Raw genomic sequence first — 16,702 nt, 5'->3', positions numbered from 1 at the left:
ATATAATAATAAAATATACAAGTAAATTAATATTTAAAATACATTATATATATATATATATATATATATATATATATATATATATATATATATATATAAGATGTTTATAAAGTAGCAAACAAACTCCTTTAGTGACTGATTAAGGAAGACAATAAATTACAAAATAGTTGAAATATTTTTATTATGTTTAAGGGTTTGTTTAGTTTTTGCTTTCTATTACTATAAATCAGTTAGATTTCATAGCTGTATTTGTCTTCCATTGTTATTTTACCTTTATTATGCATATATTATATCAATATAACAATTGTTATTGGTGTAAGATCTGTAAATGGTCTCTTGAATGAGAGACAGAGAGAGCAAGTATGCAACACTCATCACAAACACACTACTTTGTGTGGTTTCGATATTATCCTTTGTACCGGCAATTTTTAGTTGGGATTTATGAAGCCAAGATTGTTGGTTTGGGGGAAATCCCCCTGTTCCCCCTCAAGGATTTCGCACCCTAAATGTATACTTCCGTAGCTATTGTGTGCCTATTGAAATATCAGCACCGATTTCTAGACACTAGAAAAGTTCTTGAGAGGGCATGAAACTATACACAAAATAACTTTAACGAAAAGGTCACTTTTCAAAATTTTACATCCAAAATGTAGTGCTGATAAAACATTAGGAAACGCATTGTCGAAACATAAACTTTGTTTGTTTAAGTTTGTTTTTAATTCCACTTTATGCACATACAAGACTAATCGGGTGTGGACCTACAGTTTAGAGTGGGATACCATCCACTATGTGCCTCCACCGGGTATCGAACCGCAATGCCTTGATTACGAGGCGACGTATAAATATAGGCAGGCACAAGATGGCATAATTTTTCCATTAACAAAATATTATGTATTCGTACTTTTCTTATTGGCTTTCAAAACGGGGAATGTTTAAAATTATGTTATGTAACAATCAGAGGGCTGCATATCGGTCAGAATCGCCTACTAGGCCCGCCTGGCTGGTCGGGCGGGCGAGTAAAACTATATACCTGAGTTTTGACCCGTCAAGCATCGAAAGCCCACGGGTAACTGGAAGGCCTTGCAAGACGAAGCTCGCTTATCTTCAGCGAACGCTCATTCCGGTTTTGCACCGTCTCCAGATACATGAGTCACGCAGTTACCGTTGCCAACTTTCAGATTCTAAACTGTTCTAGGAGCACTTAAAATGTTCATCACTTTTATCAATTTGAAATTGCAGACATTTATTCCTTGCTAGAAAACATTTGTATCACTCACACCCAGTGGCGGCGAATGGGTTCCAAAACTAAGGGGCCAAGGTGCAAAAGTGGGGGGGGGGGGGCAAGGACAGTTTAATTTCCCTTGATACATGAGGTTAGCGTGGTGCAAAAGTTTCAAAAAGTCGGGGGGGAGGCAACTGCACTCTCTCGGCCCCGCCCCTAATTGCCGCCACTGCTGACACCTGTAAAGGAGTACGAACCAAGTTTTGTAAAGAAGTGCCATCGTAAATATTTTGGACTTTGTGTTACTGGTGGTTGTTCTACATTATACTTTTGCGGGGGGGGGGGGTGCTCCCCTATAGCGCAGTGGTAGTGTCGTCGCCTTATAACCAAGGGTTACTGGATTCGATACCCGGTGGAGGCACATGGTGGTTCGGATCCCACTTTAAACTGTAGGCCCAGTCCCGATTAGCCTTATTGTGTATAAATTGACCAAATAAATGAATCAATCAATCAAACAGATTTTCTCTCTGGTGTAATTTTGCCAATTCTGATATCTACAAATTTCTTGTGTACATTATTCTGTAATTTTATTTAAAGTGATTTCAATAAGTGATTTTTTTAAAAAATAGAATTCCCCAATTTCAATTTTGATTTAAATCAAACCACCTTGCTTAACAGAAAGCTGGCTTCTGGGCAGCGAATGATACTTTTACATTAGATCTTGTGCTTTCTCGTTCAAGAGTGAGATTATTGAGTCCGGTAAATTTGGGCTGAATCATGCCATTCGACACTACCTTCCAGAAGTTTTTCCTAAGTTTCAATTTTGAGAAAGTTCCTTTTTCGTGGTTGTTACTTGAAGAGTAGGAAAAAAACAGAAGGCGGTACAGGATACAGAGAACACTGGAAGCTAGTGTAGAGCTATCAAGGAGAAGAAACTTTGCCAAAGCACTTGATTTCAGATTTAAGCACATTCCTGAAACGTAAAACTTTATCAGGATATTCTGAAGATAAATCATCTTCGTGCCCGTTACAGAGGACAATAGCTGCATCTGAAGTTGCAGGAACGAAGGAAGAACTGCTAATATTATCCATACCCTTCTTCAGTTTAAAACACCGGAAGCATTTAAATGCCCCATACTTTGCTCTGTGGCAGTTTGAGGTGCTTTATCATTAACATATTAAAATCGTGTAGGCTATGCAAGGTCACGAGACAGAAGAAAAGCCAAGACAAAGCGCTTTCTATTCAAGAAAATAATAATTGGATAAAATTGTCCAAGCAATTTTTGCGTTAATGTTTCACATGAGAAATGAGAATTGTTTTGACTTTTTTGGGACCCCTTAGGCTTCGAGCTCCCGCCCGCCTCTGATTTGACGTATTCATTCAAATTATAACGTTAAACTAGAATATAAAGCCAGATAAAAAAAAATGTTTTAATTTTATTGCCCAAAAAATTAGCCTTTTCTATCTATCTCACTTCCATTTATTACGTTTTTCGTATCAACCTCATAGGACGCGAGGCTCCTATATGCGCGAGGCCCAGGGTGGTCGCCCACTTCGCTCACCCCTTGCTACGCCAATGGTTATACAACCTCAAGGCACCTGCGCCTAGCAGAAATTCAAATATTTCCATGCGTAGTGAAATATAATGGCCGTTGGCAACACTGACAGTAGTGCTCGCCGTCTACCTGCAAGAACTACATCGAGTCTCACGGGTCTTCTTAAGACCCGGGTAATAGAAAAGCCTGCCAGGCATCGATGCCTGTGCACAACTGTGACGTGAAGCTCGCTTACGCAATTTCGAACACCTGGGCTTGACGTGCGTGTTGCATATTATTGTAGGCGCGCCTCCTTGCAGACGGGTTTTTTCCGGGTCTTGTGCAGGTCTCTAGTAACAATATGCTTTGTTTTGTGTACATTTCAATGTTACATGTTCAATCATGCTCATACCAGCATACGGAAAAATCAATTCCTTAAAAACACTTAGGAAGAAATAGAAGTGGATGCTAGGTGGAAAAATTTTCTGCGAATATCTCTGCATAGATCGACTCTGGGATTTATCCAGTATCTAATCGTTGGGTGCCTAGGGGAGATGAAAGCGTCCGGAGCGTGGTGATGACCGCATCACCTCCAGTATGACAGAAATCTAGAATGCCTCCAGTCCATGTGTTGCATTAATGGCTTTTATACTTAGCACAGATGCTACATTTTTTTTCAAATGCAAATTCGGAACTATGTTCACTGATACCATATCATACCAACATGAAATAACCTGAAACTCGCTCCTACTTCAGCTATTCACGAAAGTTTTGTGAACAGAAAATAAGGAAGACGAAGTACAGTAAGATGCATAAGTATTGCTCGGCAAGTTCATTACTATTTTCATTTGTGTTTTGCACAGATTGTCACCAGCTTTTCTGGCGCGTTGTTTCATTTCTTAAACCTCTCATTGCGTAAAGCAAAGAGAATAAATGTAGCAATGGACAATTTGCCTGGTAATACTTATAGACCCCACTCTATCCGAATCACAATCAAGAAGGGGGGAATTTCGCCCCCTCCAATTCGTTCGCAGGCAGTACGCGGGCCGCTGGTTTGACAAGCCCAGAAAAGGCTTTCATGGTTCAATCTAAATTCCCTCCTTCGCATTCTGCACCTTGTTGTTTTGCAACGCCGAACTGGGGAAATTCCACAGCCCAATGTCAAGTTTCCTGCTAATCAACCGGCGATTTGGCAACGCAGGTTGTTTTGGTTTCCCCTGCGTGTTTTGGCGCGGCAGCTGACTTGCCAACTCTTTCCTCCTATCCTGCCTTCGATAGGAGTGGATCTTATCGATTGGTAGTGGGGGAATGCGCAGCCGCGTGAAATGGCAGCGCAGTGTTGCTACATGAAGGTAAATTCCATGGAAAGTACCAACATTTCAGACAAATGTTAAGCCGTCAGTCTTATTGGAACAGTTTGTATGCATATGAAAAATTATATTAGTTCCACTTTCATATTCAGTTCTTATTTATACTCCTCAGTATAAACCTATACTCTGTCCCATCTATCTCTGGAGCAGGGCCGCGCATAGCGGCAGAAAAGGGGGGAAATCGAGTGGGCAGAGCGAGGCGTGGTAACTGCAGTCTCCCCCTCACGCTTTCACGTTCCCTCTCACCGTGTTCATAGGTGGAACCGTCTCGCGTCATTACAGTACTTGCGCAGACATGTTTTCATTCGCTTACTCCAGTGATGTCTGGGACAGAGTATAGTGTCTATTTATATTTATAAAATATTTATTTTACGTATTTTTTCTGCATATTCGGTTAGAAATGGCGACGAGGATGAATGATGTACAGTGGGATCCATGAGTATTACCGTTAATTGTTCTCTTGCATCCTGTGTGTTTTAAGCGATAGATTTTTATGTATGCTGGTGCTGAGCTTGTTTTGAGTTTGCTGTTTAATTCTTGAAGATCTTATTGGGTCAAATAAAGTGCACGAACATGGTGATGGACAATTTGCACGGTAATACTCATGGATCCCACTGAACTTATGAAATGGGTGATGGAATAAACACAATTGCATATTTATGCTTGACTTACTAGGATTCGAACCTGGAACGTCTAGCGCAGTAGCGATGTTGTATAGTGCGATCCATGAGTATTACCGTGCAAATTGTCCATCACCATGTTCGTGCACTTTATTTGACTCAATAAGAGTTTCAAGAATTAAAAGAAAACTCAAAACAAGCTGTTGACAACATACATTAAAAACATATCTTAAAAACACAGGATGTAAGAGAAAAATTAATGAAAATAGTCGTGGACAATTTGCACGCTAATACTCATGGATCCCACTGTACAAGCAAATACGAGTATGTGATGAATTTATTTAACATTTTTGACGAACATGACACAACACAAATATTGCTGATGCTTCTAATACTACTACTAATTATTATTATATGAATATTTGTAATGTTATTAAATATAAAAGACAATTAATTACTAAATATTTAAAAACATATTAAAACACACAAAGGAATGAATTTGTTATTTTTAAATATGTAACGGATGTTTATAAAGTAGTAAATTAATTACTTTACCAACTGGTTAAATAAATATATCAATAAATATTTAAAAATAGATGAAATTGTTATATTATGTATATATATATTTTTTTTAGTTTTTGCTCTATTATAATAAATCAATTAGTATTTATAATTATTCTAGTTACATTCTAGTTTTACTTTTCTTGTACGCATATTGTTATTGGTGTAGAGTAGATCTGCTGTTAATGATATCTTAGTATCCTTAGGAAAGTACATAAGAAGTCAAAACTAATTGCTTATATTCAATACTAATTGCCTATATATTTTGTTATAACAAAAATTCTCCCACCCGGGAATTTTTTTAGGACAAGATTGTTTGTGGGGGAAATCCCCCAAGATTTCGCACCCTGTATGAAGGGAAAAGTTGTACGAGAAAGGGAAATTTTGCCCCTTGCAAAACGAAATTATGCCGCCAGATTGTGGCAACACTGTGGCAGCGTTCAAAATAGTGTAGCACAATCGCGAGGACTGGTTTCTCAGCCACCTCGCTGCAGAAGAAATAAAAAAGCGGCAGGATTGAATGAACTCGAGCTGGACAGGAAGTATCATTTATTTCACTGCGGGGCGTAGGAAAAGTCGCATGACTGGTGAGGTGCATGCGATTGCGACTCGCATGAAATCACCCACCCCCTCCACAAGTCCCACAACATCGAATCAAAGTGCTTTTCTAAAGCCACAACAAAGTATAGTGTGTTTCATAAGTCACGTCAACCCTATTTTCCACCCGCCGAAAGAGTGAAACCACGTGACTTATGAGAAATAGTACCTTTCCTACAGTGACGCCACCTTACATAGACCTGTGGGGCTCGAGCCAACCCAATAATTTGCCAATTATTATATTTTATTTTAGAAATAAACACCAGGTATGCCTTTATTTCAATATCATCGAAATGAGCGCTGCTACTGAAAAAAGCAAAAACAGTACAAGAGAGAATGAATTTCTTCCCATGTTGCAAGTGGAAGCGCTTTTTTTTAAGTAAAGATCTGTAAAAAAAATTATGATTAAGTATTAACAGAATCCAACATATCCCTTATGGACAAACTTCAAGTTACAGTTAATCGAATGGAAGTTTCGAATTTTCAAACAAAATCTTCAACCTGTCCACTTTCTGTTTGTCTCTTTTTTTTTTTTTACACCATCGAGGGTCCGGTTCGACGCCCATGGACATAGAACTGATCGCCTGTGACACAAAAACTGATTTGCTTCGTTTACTTAGCTTTTTTGCCACTTTTGGTTTTAGCTAATCGCGAATATAACGATGGATGGTGATAAGTTGAAATTGATGAAGGGAGAATCACAAACTCTCACGGACAGAACTCAAGCCCGCAGGAGATTATACTAGCTGTGAGCCCAGTCGCCAGAGCGTCGTTAGTCTGCAAAATGCAGTCCAGGGTGTACTACATAGAAGAGATTGACATTTCGGTGTCTTCTGAAAGGGTGACGGTCACCCCTTACACCTGACAAAATTTCGGACTGCCAGTGTTGCTTACCAAGATAATATACCGCTGAAATATAAGTTCCACTTGGCATGCAGTCGTTATTCCCAACCCATAAAATGCTGCATATGATCTGTTTGTAACAAACCAAAGATTACGAAGTGAAGGCTTCATAATTCATAATGCAGGATGCAGAAAACGCGATGGAAAACCTGGATTTTTAGGTGAAAATATGTTGTTTTTTCTGCATATAGATATGAGCTTGTAACAGTGTCCCAAAAGAAATGTCCAATTTGTACATGTAAATACTTATTTCTTAATATTTGCTTGCCAGGGCACAAAACCCAGATTTTTTCTAGGATATTTCAAGTAAATGTTATAATTTTGTAAAATTTCCTTAATATTTCTCAGGGTTTACCAGAAAGCAAATGTGTAGGGTATACGAGGGTCACTATTTATATTTTGAGCCTTGGCAACACTGATTGAAGTTAGGCGCGATTTGACGTTTGCACGGAATCGTCTGGCATTATTGACCATAACGTACTTCAAATGTTTTGTCAATAGCTTCATTTGTGTTGTTTATGTTGCCTTGGAGATTGCGCGACAACAATAAAATGGAATTAAATCGTGAACATTTTCGTGCGATGATTTTTTACGATTTTCGACGTGGATTATCAAGACAAGAGTGCATCGATCAACTTACTTCCACATTTCGCGATGAAGCCCCATCCTTTGCCACTGTGAAACGCTGGTATAACGAATTTAATCGTGGCCGCCATTCGCTCACCGACGAGATTCGCGAAGGTCGTCCAAAATCAGTTGTTGTTCAAGAAAACATTGATGCTGTGCAATACCCAATACTGCAAGATCGTCATGTGACATACTGTGAGATTGAGGCAACCATAGGCATTAGTTCCACCAGCATATATAAAATATTACATGATCATTTAGCTGTGAGAAAGGTATGTTCTCGTTGGATCCTACACAATTTGACAAAAACTCAAAAAGACGCTCGCGTCAATTGGTGCAAACAAATGCTCAATAAATACAATCGTGGTGCTTCAAAAGACGTATATAAGATTGTAACAGGTGACGAATCATGGATATATGCATATGAGCCGGAACGTAAACAGCAGTCGACTGTATTGGTGTTTCAAGATGAACCCAATCCAACAAATCGCGCTCGAAGCACATCGAAACAAACTGTCGCCTGTTTTTTCGGGAAAACTGGTCATGTGGCAACTGTGCCTTTAGAGGAACGTAGAACGGTCAACTCTGAATGGTACACAACAATTTGTTTTCCAGAGGTCTTCGGTCAAATACGGAAAACAAACAAACACCGTCGGATCATTCTTCATCAAGACAATGCCAGCTATCACACATATCTCTAACAACCGACTTTATGAACAGTCAAAAAATCGAATTGATGGGTCATCCGCCGTACAGTCCTGATTTGGCACCCAATGACTTCTTCTTGTTCCCGAATGTCAAGAATAAATTGCGTGGACAACGATTTTCGTCGGCGGAAGACGCCGTTGATGCGTTCAAAAACCATATTATGGAGGTGTCTCAAGAAGATTGGAAAAACTGCTTTGACAAATGGTTCGAACGAATGCAAAAGTGTATTGACCATAAAGGAGAATACTTCGAAAAACAATAAAGCAGTTTTCAATGCCAAATTCCTGTTTTTTCATTGTTAGGCTCAAAATATAAATAGTGACCCTCGTACAGGATTTTTTCGGAGGGGGCTGGAATTGTAAATGGATATTACACCAGTCTGTCTATTAGTGTGGAAAACCTGGAAAAGTCAGGGAATTTATTTTTTCTGAAAAAGTCAGGTAAATTTACGTTTCTGGAAAAAGTCAACATTTTTTTGTAGTAATGCACTAAATGTGGGGTTTTGAACAAAGAAAGAAAGGACAAGCAAGAAATTTAAAATTGTTGTTGACAAACTATACTCCAGTTTAATACACTAATTATTATCGGTACTTGCAGTAACAATTGTATGGTAATTTTGAAGTATTTTCATGTAGAATTCGACTACAATTTGTGGTTATTGAAATTCACCATTTTCTTCTTGCAAATTTTGGTGGGTGTTTGGTAGATAGTTATTAGGGTTAATATGCATGTTACTAAATTTTACTCTTAATTATGTATTATTTACGCAATTTACGACTTGTTTTTAACCATTAGTTACAGTGTTGTGATTTTCTTCCAGACATGTTCATGTACGCTAATTGCCCTAATGATTTGGGCGTGGAAAACATGGAAAAGTCAAGGAATTTTTTTTTTACAAAATTGTAGACACCCTCTACACATCTCCTTTCTAGGTAGAGGCGGAATAAACTAAAAATATTTTGCACATTTTCACTCATAGCCTTGAGTTAAACTTTTACACTTTGAAGTCTAAGACAAGGCTGATGAAATGTTGAAATACCTATCATCCTTGTTGTCATTGCAGGTGTGCACGCCATGTAACACTCCAGCAACGCCCCCGAACTTCCCAGATGCTTTACTCGCCTTCTCCAAGATGTCCACTGCCGAAAAACTCAGCTCATCACCCTCAGGTAAGGAGCAAGAATAAATTAAAAAGGAGTTTTCCTTGTCATAAAATAACAGTACACAATTGCTGATTTATCTAGACTTTTGTGAGATTTGTATTTTCCATGAGTGCATGTATTGAAATGGTGAATACTTGCGTGAAGATGCTATGCTGATTCTCAGTGGGTGTAAATATTCCCCACGACATGAAATTGCAGAAAAAGTTGTTGTAACATAAATACAATGTGGGGAAGTACTGAATGGGCTCTACCGAATTGCAAGGGTATTTTTCAGCTTCACTAGGCTTACATTAATCTCATTATTAGGCCAAACAATGTTTTTTTTTATCTCAGTATATACGAGGACGTATCAAAAAGTTTCGAGACTAGTTCTGTAACACGCCAACAGATGGCAGCGGAAGGCTGCATGCATGGCCGTAGGCAGGAAAAATTTTCGGGAGGGGTTCAATCATAATTGTTCCCATGGGCGTCGCCAGAAATTTGAATAATAGAAATAATAACAATAATTGTACAATAATAATTAAAATTTCATAATAATACTACTAATAATAATTATTATTATATTATTGTCATATCCTTGAGGGGCTTACTCAATCCAGCAGATGAGTAAATATCCAGCACAAGTGTTTTTTTTTAGTGTGTACTGAAATGCACAATTATTATACTTCGTCATTAAACTTTAGACACCTTCAAGAAAAAGCTTTAAATGTTAGATGGAAATTTTAATGATAAAGTGTTTGTTGTTTGACTTTAAAATTAAATTTTTGGAATTTTGAAAAGTGTGGAACCAGTTATTCTTCTTAAAAACTTAGCCTGGTGCATGAATTGTAACCTCAATCGCGAGCGTAATGCGCTAAGAAACTGGAGATCTTAGGTTTGAACTCCTATCAAGGGGGATTTTCGACTTTTTCGGACAGGGAATTTAAAAGCTGGAAAGGGAATTTTGGGACAATCATAAGGGAATCTTCAGTCCATATTCCTTGTGACGCAGGAACAACACTGGAAAGATAACAGCAGAAGTGAAAATGGAGGGTTCGCGGGTGGGCTACGATTCTGAGAATAAATCCTGTTACACTCAACTTTCAGAATTCCAAGTGTATGAAAATTCTAGCTCGATCGTTTCAACATCGTCTCCTTGTATTTTTGTGATGTTTCGAAAAAAAAAAATTGAAAAATTTTTACACATTTTGGTTTCTGAACTTCCATTAATCCAACATGCCGGAAGTTTCGGGGGGGGTTGAACCCCAGAAACCCCCCCCTCTAAATACGGCCATGGCTGCATGCACAGGCAGCACCAACCTTCATAAGGCAGTGTGCCAAGAGACATCGTCCTGTGTACATCGTGAGCTGAGCAGCTGGTGCTCTTCTGACCATGTGCGTTACCACGTTTGAGATTTCATCATGGACAGCAAGTTAGAACAGAGAAAACGTGAAATTCTGTGTGAATCTGGGCAAATCCGCCACAGAGACACTCGCGCTTCGAGAGTGGAAGAACATCACTGGAAGACGGCACGCTGACGGAGTCCTTGGCAGACTTTGACGCGGTGTTCCTTCTGCTCCTGGGGACGAACTTGGCAGCAACATGGCGCATATTCAAATCACTCGTGAGGATTGCCTGCACTGTTCCGTATGACAACCGACAATGGCAGCAATGTTGTGGATTGTTCTTCGATGATCCTCATGCACAAGTTGCCGAATGGTTTCGACATTTTCTGGTGTTGTACTCGTTGAAGGTCGTCCTGATCTCTCGTCGTCATCCAATGATGTTCTTCCACTCTTGAAGCGCTCGCGCCACTCAAAACACCTCACACGACTCATTGCAGCATCGCCGTACACTTGCCGAATCATGTCAAGCGTCTCTGTGGCGGATTTGCCCAGTTTCACACAGAATTTCACATTTGCTCGTTGTTCTAACTTGCTGTCCATGATACAATCTCAGACGTGGTAACGCACATGGTCAGAAGAGCACCAGCTGCTCAGCTCACGATGTACACAGGATGATGTCTCTTGGCACACTGACTTATGAAGATTGGTGCTGCTCCCTGTGCCTGTGCATGCAGCCTTGCGCTGCCATCTGTTGGCATGTTATAGAACTAGTCTCGCAACTTTTTGATACGTCCTCGTATAAATAATGCTCCTCTTCTTTTTATAATAAAAGTGTAGGATTGATATCGCTTTGAGCTGCTGCTTTAACTTATATTCATATTAGTGGTTTGTACTTTTCAGTAGTTTTGATAACACTAGTTTTGGTGACTGGTATTCACTATGCTCAATATTTTAATAAGTGTTGTTACTTGAAGCGGAGTAACTGGGAGGTTGCTTGTATCAATGAACATAGGGACAATACTTTATGAAAATTTTCTTAATTGGAGGATGGCATTTCCCTGCTCCCCCCCTCCACTCACTTTGAGCACTACTTGCTGCTTTTCTTTGACAAAAGGAATTAAATTCAAGATTCCAAGAATATATTCTTGTGTGACGTGGAGGTATTGAGCTCCACATGTCCTTGATCTCAGTCATAGTTGAGATGATGTGATCAGCATCATGCCTGGCAGCCTTTATCTCCCAGGTACCCATTGATACGAGGCTGGATTGGCCTCAGAGCCATGCAGAAATGGGGATATGACTGGAAATTTCCTGGTCCGGATTACCTGCCCCGGGATTCAAACCCAGGTCTTTTATATGGTAACTATGCTCTACCAACTGAGCTACCGCGGCTCCACATTATTGTTATTATTTTTTGTACATCTGCTTAGATTCTTTCTAGGTGCATGATGTGATCTTTTCCTGTGGTTTGCTTTCGCTGTTGTTTAGATATTATCAATAGTTTATCGGTGACGAAACTGTTGATAATATCCAGACCACAGTGAAAGCGAACCATACGAATGCTTTGGAAAAAATTCTAAGGAGATGTAATTTTTCAGATACTGAAATAGCATAGTGTTTTTTTCAAAAGAAATGGAAATTCAAAAACAGCTGCCCTGGGTGTTGGCCAAAGGTCCAACTGAACCGTAAGGGTTCTTTACCCCGGGATCTAGCAAACATCCCCTCAACTTCGAGAACCGACAGATGGACTTGTGTCATGACTCCATGCAGCATAACAAGGAATTAGTTTCAAAGTGTGATGATAACTTGCACATACTATCAACGCCACCTCACGAGAATGCGTGAGAGTCAAATGGCGGGTATTTTGAACATGTGTACCGGGTGATCTGAATGCCCTGTTACCCCCAGTGGGACTGATTAAATTAGTTCTCTGCCTTCAGATGGCTGACACAAGTAACTGTAGTGTGGATGAATGGTGAGCAGGATGTGTATGGACACATGGGCATCCACAAACCAGTAAAACAATAAAGGAAGTGCAATTTGATTTCATTTAACAAACAGGCCCAACCGATTTGAATTTGTTTTTAAGTCCACTTTATGCACATAAAGCCTAATCGGGACTAGACTTGGACCTACTTTTTAAAGTGGGATCTGAACCACTATGTGCCTCCACCAGGTATCTAACCTGGGACCCCTTAATTACAAGGTGTCTACGTTAAAAACCGAACCGAGATGTTCAGTAATCACACAGAATGTGCAGGCATTAAATTATTTGTGCCAAGTAAATGGTGGAAGTCATACCGACCTTCTGGATCAGTCGGTGGCGTATGATGAGTCCAAGATCTGGATTATCTCGGTGAGATAGTCTCACTGAAATGTCCTAGGCTATGGATGAAGGAGAACCTAAACACTGTGTATAAGTGGTTAAACACACCCATTTTGCTCGTTACCGGTGTCTTCAAGGAAGCCTCGTTGCCATGGCAATGACAGCTAAATTGCCAACTCCTGAGAAATCAGGTTGCTAACTCCAGAATCATCATCGTCTAATTAAAATGAGTAATTTTATTCACAATTTCTAATCTATTTTTCTTCTATATTTTACTCTCGAGGTTTCAAGCTTCCCAAATAGCCTTGCTAGCCCAGAATTTACGCTCGTGGATCATTAAGTTCATAAATCGTTCTGCAAGGGGTAACAAGACATTCGAACCACCCAGTAGAACACTACTATTTCATGTGGTAAATGGGGTTGAGTGACAGCTTGTTTGATATGTGTCTTAAGTGGGAGAGGGACAATTTCCCCTAGGTCCTTCTCTCTTGGGCAGCTGCCGATCACTGTTGCCAGCTTCGCTCTTTTGGAGCCAGATCTGGCTCTTTCGTGCACTCGTTTGGCTGTGAACTATGGCACCCTGCCCTTACCCCACTGTGATACCATCACTGGCTTCGGCTTACGTAGACAACTTCTGTCATAAGTATACATTTTGCACATAACGTGAATAAATTGCCAACACTTTGAAGCTAACAGTAATAACAGCGCCCCCTCACCCCCACTCATTTGACACCAAAATTACCCCGGGAGGCACTTTGTCCAGTTTCGTAAACCTAGCTCCTTGAAAGTTTTTGCTCAGTTTACGGTGAAATTTAGCTCTTTTATGTGTATCAGGTTTGGCAACACTGCCAGGATGGCCGTAGGAGGCAGGGAGAAATACATTGCTCTTATGGAAGTATTATTTTTTGTTCTCTTTGGAATATCAAACTTCCGATGGCATAGAAAAATATATCAAAGGAAAAAGTACAGACTGAAATAGTAATTGACAGATGGAAAAGTCGAAACTTCCATTTGATTAGCCATAACTTTAAGTTGAAGTTAATTTCCCATAAGGAATACATGGGTTTCTGAAAATTCTTATTCATTGTATTTTTCAAACATCGTATCTAGCTTAATAATCAACTTTGAAAAATGCTTTCACTTGCAACATGTGGAGAAATTCATACTCTATTGAACACCAGCTTTTTTCCTCAGTAGCATTGCCCATTCGGACGATATTGAAATGCACAACTGGTGCGAAATTGTCCCTCATCCCCTTAATTTTAAACAACTTTCGCAGTATCGTTAAATAAAGATTGGGTACAAACACAGGTATTCTTAAAAGGTACATGAATTAGTGCTCCAGCAGTAATCACGTTCTTGTTTTTCTAGGGATATATTCAACATCACCTAACCAGCACTACTTTCACCACCAACAGCAGCAACAACAGCAACAGCAGCAACAGTTCACGCAGCCCCCGCTCCAGCGCCAGCAGCAACAGTCGAACGGGGTGGAGGTGGAGTTGCAGAGATAAACAAGAGATGCAAAGGCAAGACAGGTGGTTCACGAGTTAGAATTGAGATGGCCAAGGGGGGGGAAATGAAGGACTGCTCCTGCGACCTTGACTGCTTCAGTTTTACCGTGACCTTGCTGTGTTGTCATTTGTGTTTGGTTTTCTACAAGAGTTGGTAGTGGAGTCGAGAATATGCTTAACTGCAGTATTTTATAAAAAAAAATAATGAAAAAGAACTGATGTGTAATCCTTCTCAACGATGAAGTGAGAGGGTTAATATTATCGGGCACGAAAGGAGATAACTTGGCATTGTGTAAAGAAAAAATAGGGCAGGAAAAAAAGACAGAGGATCTCAGGGAACTGTCCCTAACCAGTGATAATTGATGATTGAAAGAACAGTGATTGGTCTTGAAAGATGACGTTTTCAAGGACTTAAAGAGATGTTCATCCAAATCCACTTCTATGTCTTTAATGTGTCCTTTTCTCTATATTCACCTGAAGTTCATCATAGTGCCTAATGCATGTTGGGGCTCAATGTGTGTGTGGAATTCGATTCAGAGACTTGGTTGTGTTATCTGCTTGGAATCTGTGCATTTACTCACAAATATCGATCAACCTTTATATATTAAAAAAAAAAGTCTTGTCGGCAAAGTGCAAACAATGCTTAACCCCCACCAATTTTAGCTATCTCTTGCACTAAGGTATTGGCAAGGGGTATTTAAGACTGATTAAAAATGGCAAGAATTGAAAGTGTATCTTTCGGATACCTTGCGTAGTGAATAAGTAGGTGCTGAAAGCCATTTTTTCCCCCAAAATAAAAGCTCAACCTGCATTGTTGGTCTCGAAACGCATATTGTGGTTGCACTAATGCACCTCTTTTAAGATACACAGCATATATATATGTAAATACTTCCAGAGATTACTGAAATTAAATTTTTGGAAATGTTCTCAACATTATATCATAGCCGTCATATATCATAGGCTTCCAATCAGACTAGTTCCTTTCCAGTTTTTGGGTGTCGCGTCATTTTAACGGATGACACTAAAAAGGAATTACACTTTTTCCAAATGTATACAAGTACCTGTATTTCATGACGTAAGGTGGATGGTATGAGAAAGGGAAGAGGGAACATCAGAATTTTTACACTGTGTAAACATGTACCAGTCATCTTATTATAGCGATACAGTCATGTATATAAATGTACATTTTTTTGTCCATAAATTTAATACTTACCTTAATCGTCAGACAGGGTAATATGAAGATATCTTCGTTGCATAAGACATTGTAACGGTGTTTCATGCTGATCTTTATCAATATGTCAATTTGTAAAGGCAAAGAGAGCATAGCTGGCTTCTAGTGTCAGTCTTCGTGCTGAACGCATTTGATCAAAAGTATTTTGATGTTGGGATATATATCAAGATAGCTTGCTGTCGCACCGGCAGGCTACGATGTCTGACTTGTTGTCTTTACCCTATGGTGTTAAATGGCTCCTAATCCATTTATCATTACTGTACTGTAGATCAGTAAAAATGTAGTACAAAAATAAAAAACAAACAAAAAAAAAAGAATGTTTACCAAGGATAAGCCTGTGTTATTGTAAATCAGACTAGTAGCAATACAGATGATACAACAATCCTAACTGTTTGTTTTTGTTGTTTGATCTTTTCTTAAAAATCTACATCAATTTGCTTGCATACCTGCAGGGTGTCCAAAGAGTCATGCAACCAAGTTTTAGAAGGAATGTAACTTTCCCTTGTTATTTGTTATCAAATTCAATCAATGCCCAAATGAAAGTAAAGATTTGAAAATTATCGTTAGAGGCACATATTTTTGGTAAATAAAAAAGCAAAATTTCGGTACAAAAACAAGTCAATTTCGGGTTCAAAAGCGGTAAATAAAATGAAATTTCGCTGTTATAGCTGTGAAAAAAAAGGACATAAAATGACATTTTGGTTTTAAAAATGTAAATATAATCCAAAATTTGATTTAAAAACTGCACTATTAAACAAAATAAACATATCCCTTCTAATAGCACATTAATCATTACCAGAATATTAAGTTTATTCCTGTATAACGGGGTCCATTTTTGCTTTTCAAATGTTTGCAGCAAAATTAATCAATTTTCCGTGAATTGCATAAATCTCAGGATAATTCTGACTTCAGAAAGTGTCACATCGGTAAATTTCATGTTTCGAGTCAATTTCGCATCATTTTGTGACAAAATAGGGTAGGAAAATGCACCTCACACC

At 39.0% G+C, this 16,702-nt stretch overlaps 1 protein-coding gene across 1 annotated transcript in view; it reads left to right on the top strand.

Annotated features, from left to right (window-relative positions):
* The window catches only part of LOC145999588 (UBA-like domain-containing protein 2-A), a 169,915-nt gene extending 153,823 nt beyond the window's left edge, over positions 1-16,092 (top strand). The window contains exons 3-4 of the mRNA XM_083136624.1: positions 9,208-9,313; positions 14,331-16,092. Coding sequence (XP_082992750.1) covers positions 9,208-9,313; positions 14,331-14,473 — 249 coding nt within the window. The 3' untranslated portion in view covers positions 14,474-16,092. The remainder of the gene's footprint in view (positions 1-9,207; positions 9,314-14,330) is intronic.
* Positions 16,093-16,702: the final 610 nt, after the last annotated feature.

Source organism: Lepisma saccharinum, chromosome 15 (genome assembly GCF_977018435.1).
Source record: "Lepisma saccharinum chromosome 15, izLepSacc3.1, whole genome shotgun sequence".
Lineage (NCBI taxonomy): Eukaryota > Metazoa > Arthropoda > Insecta > Zygentoma > Lepismatidae > Lepisma > Lepisma saccharinum.
The sequence above is the reverse complement of the archived record's forward strand: the minus strand, read 5'-3'. Positions and strand labels throughout refer to the sequence as shown.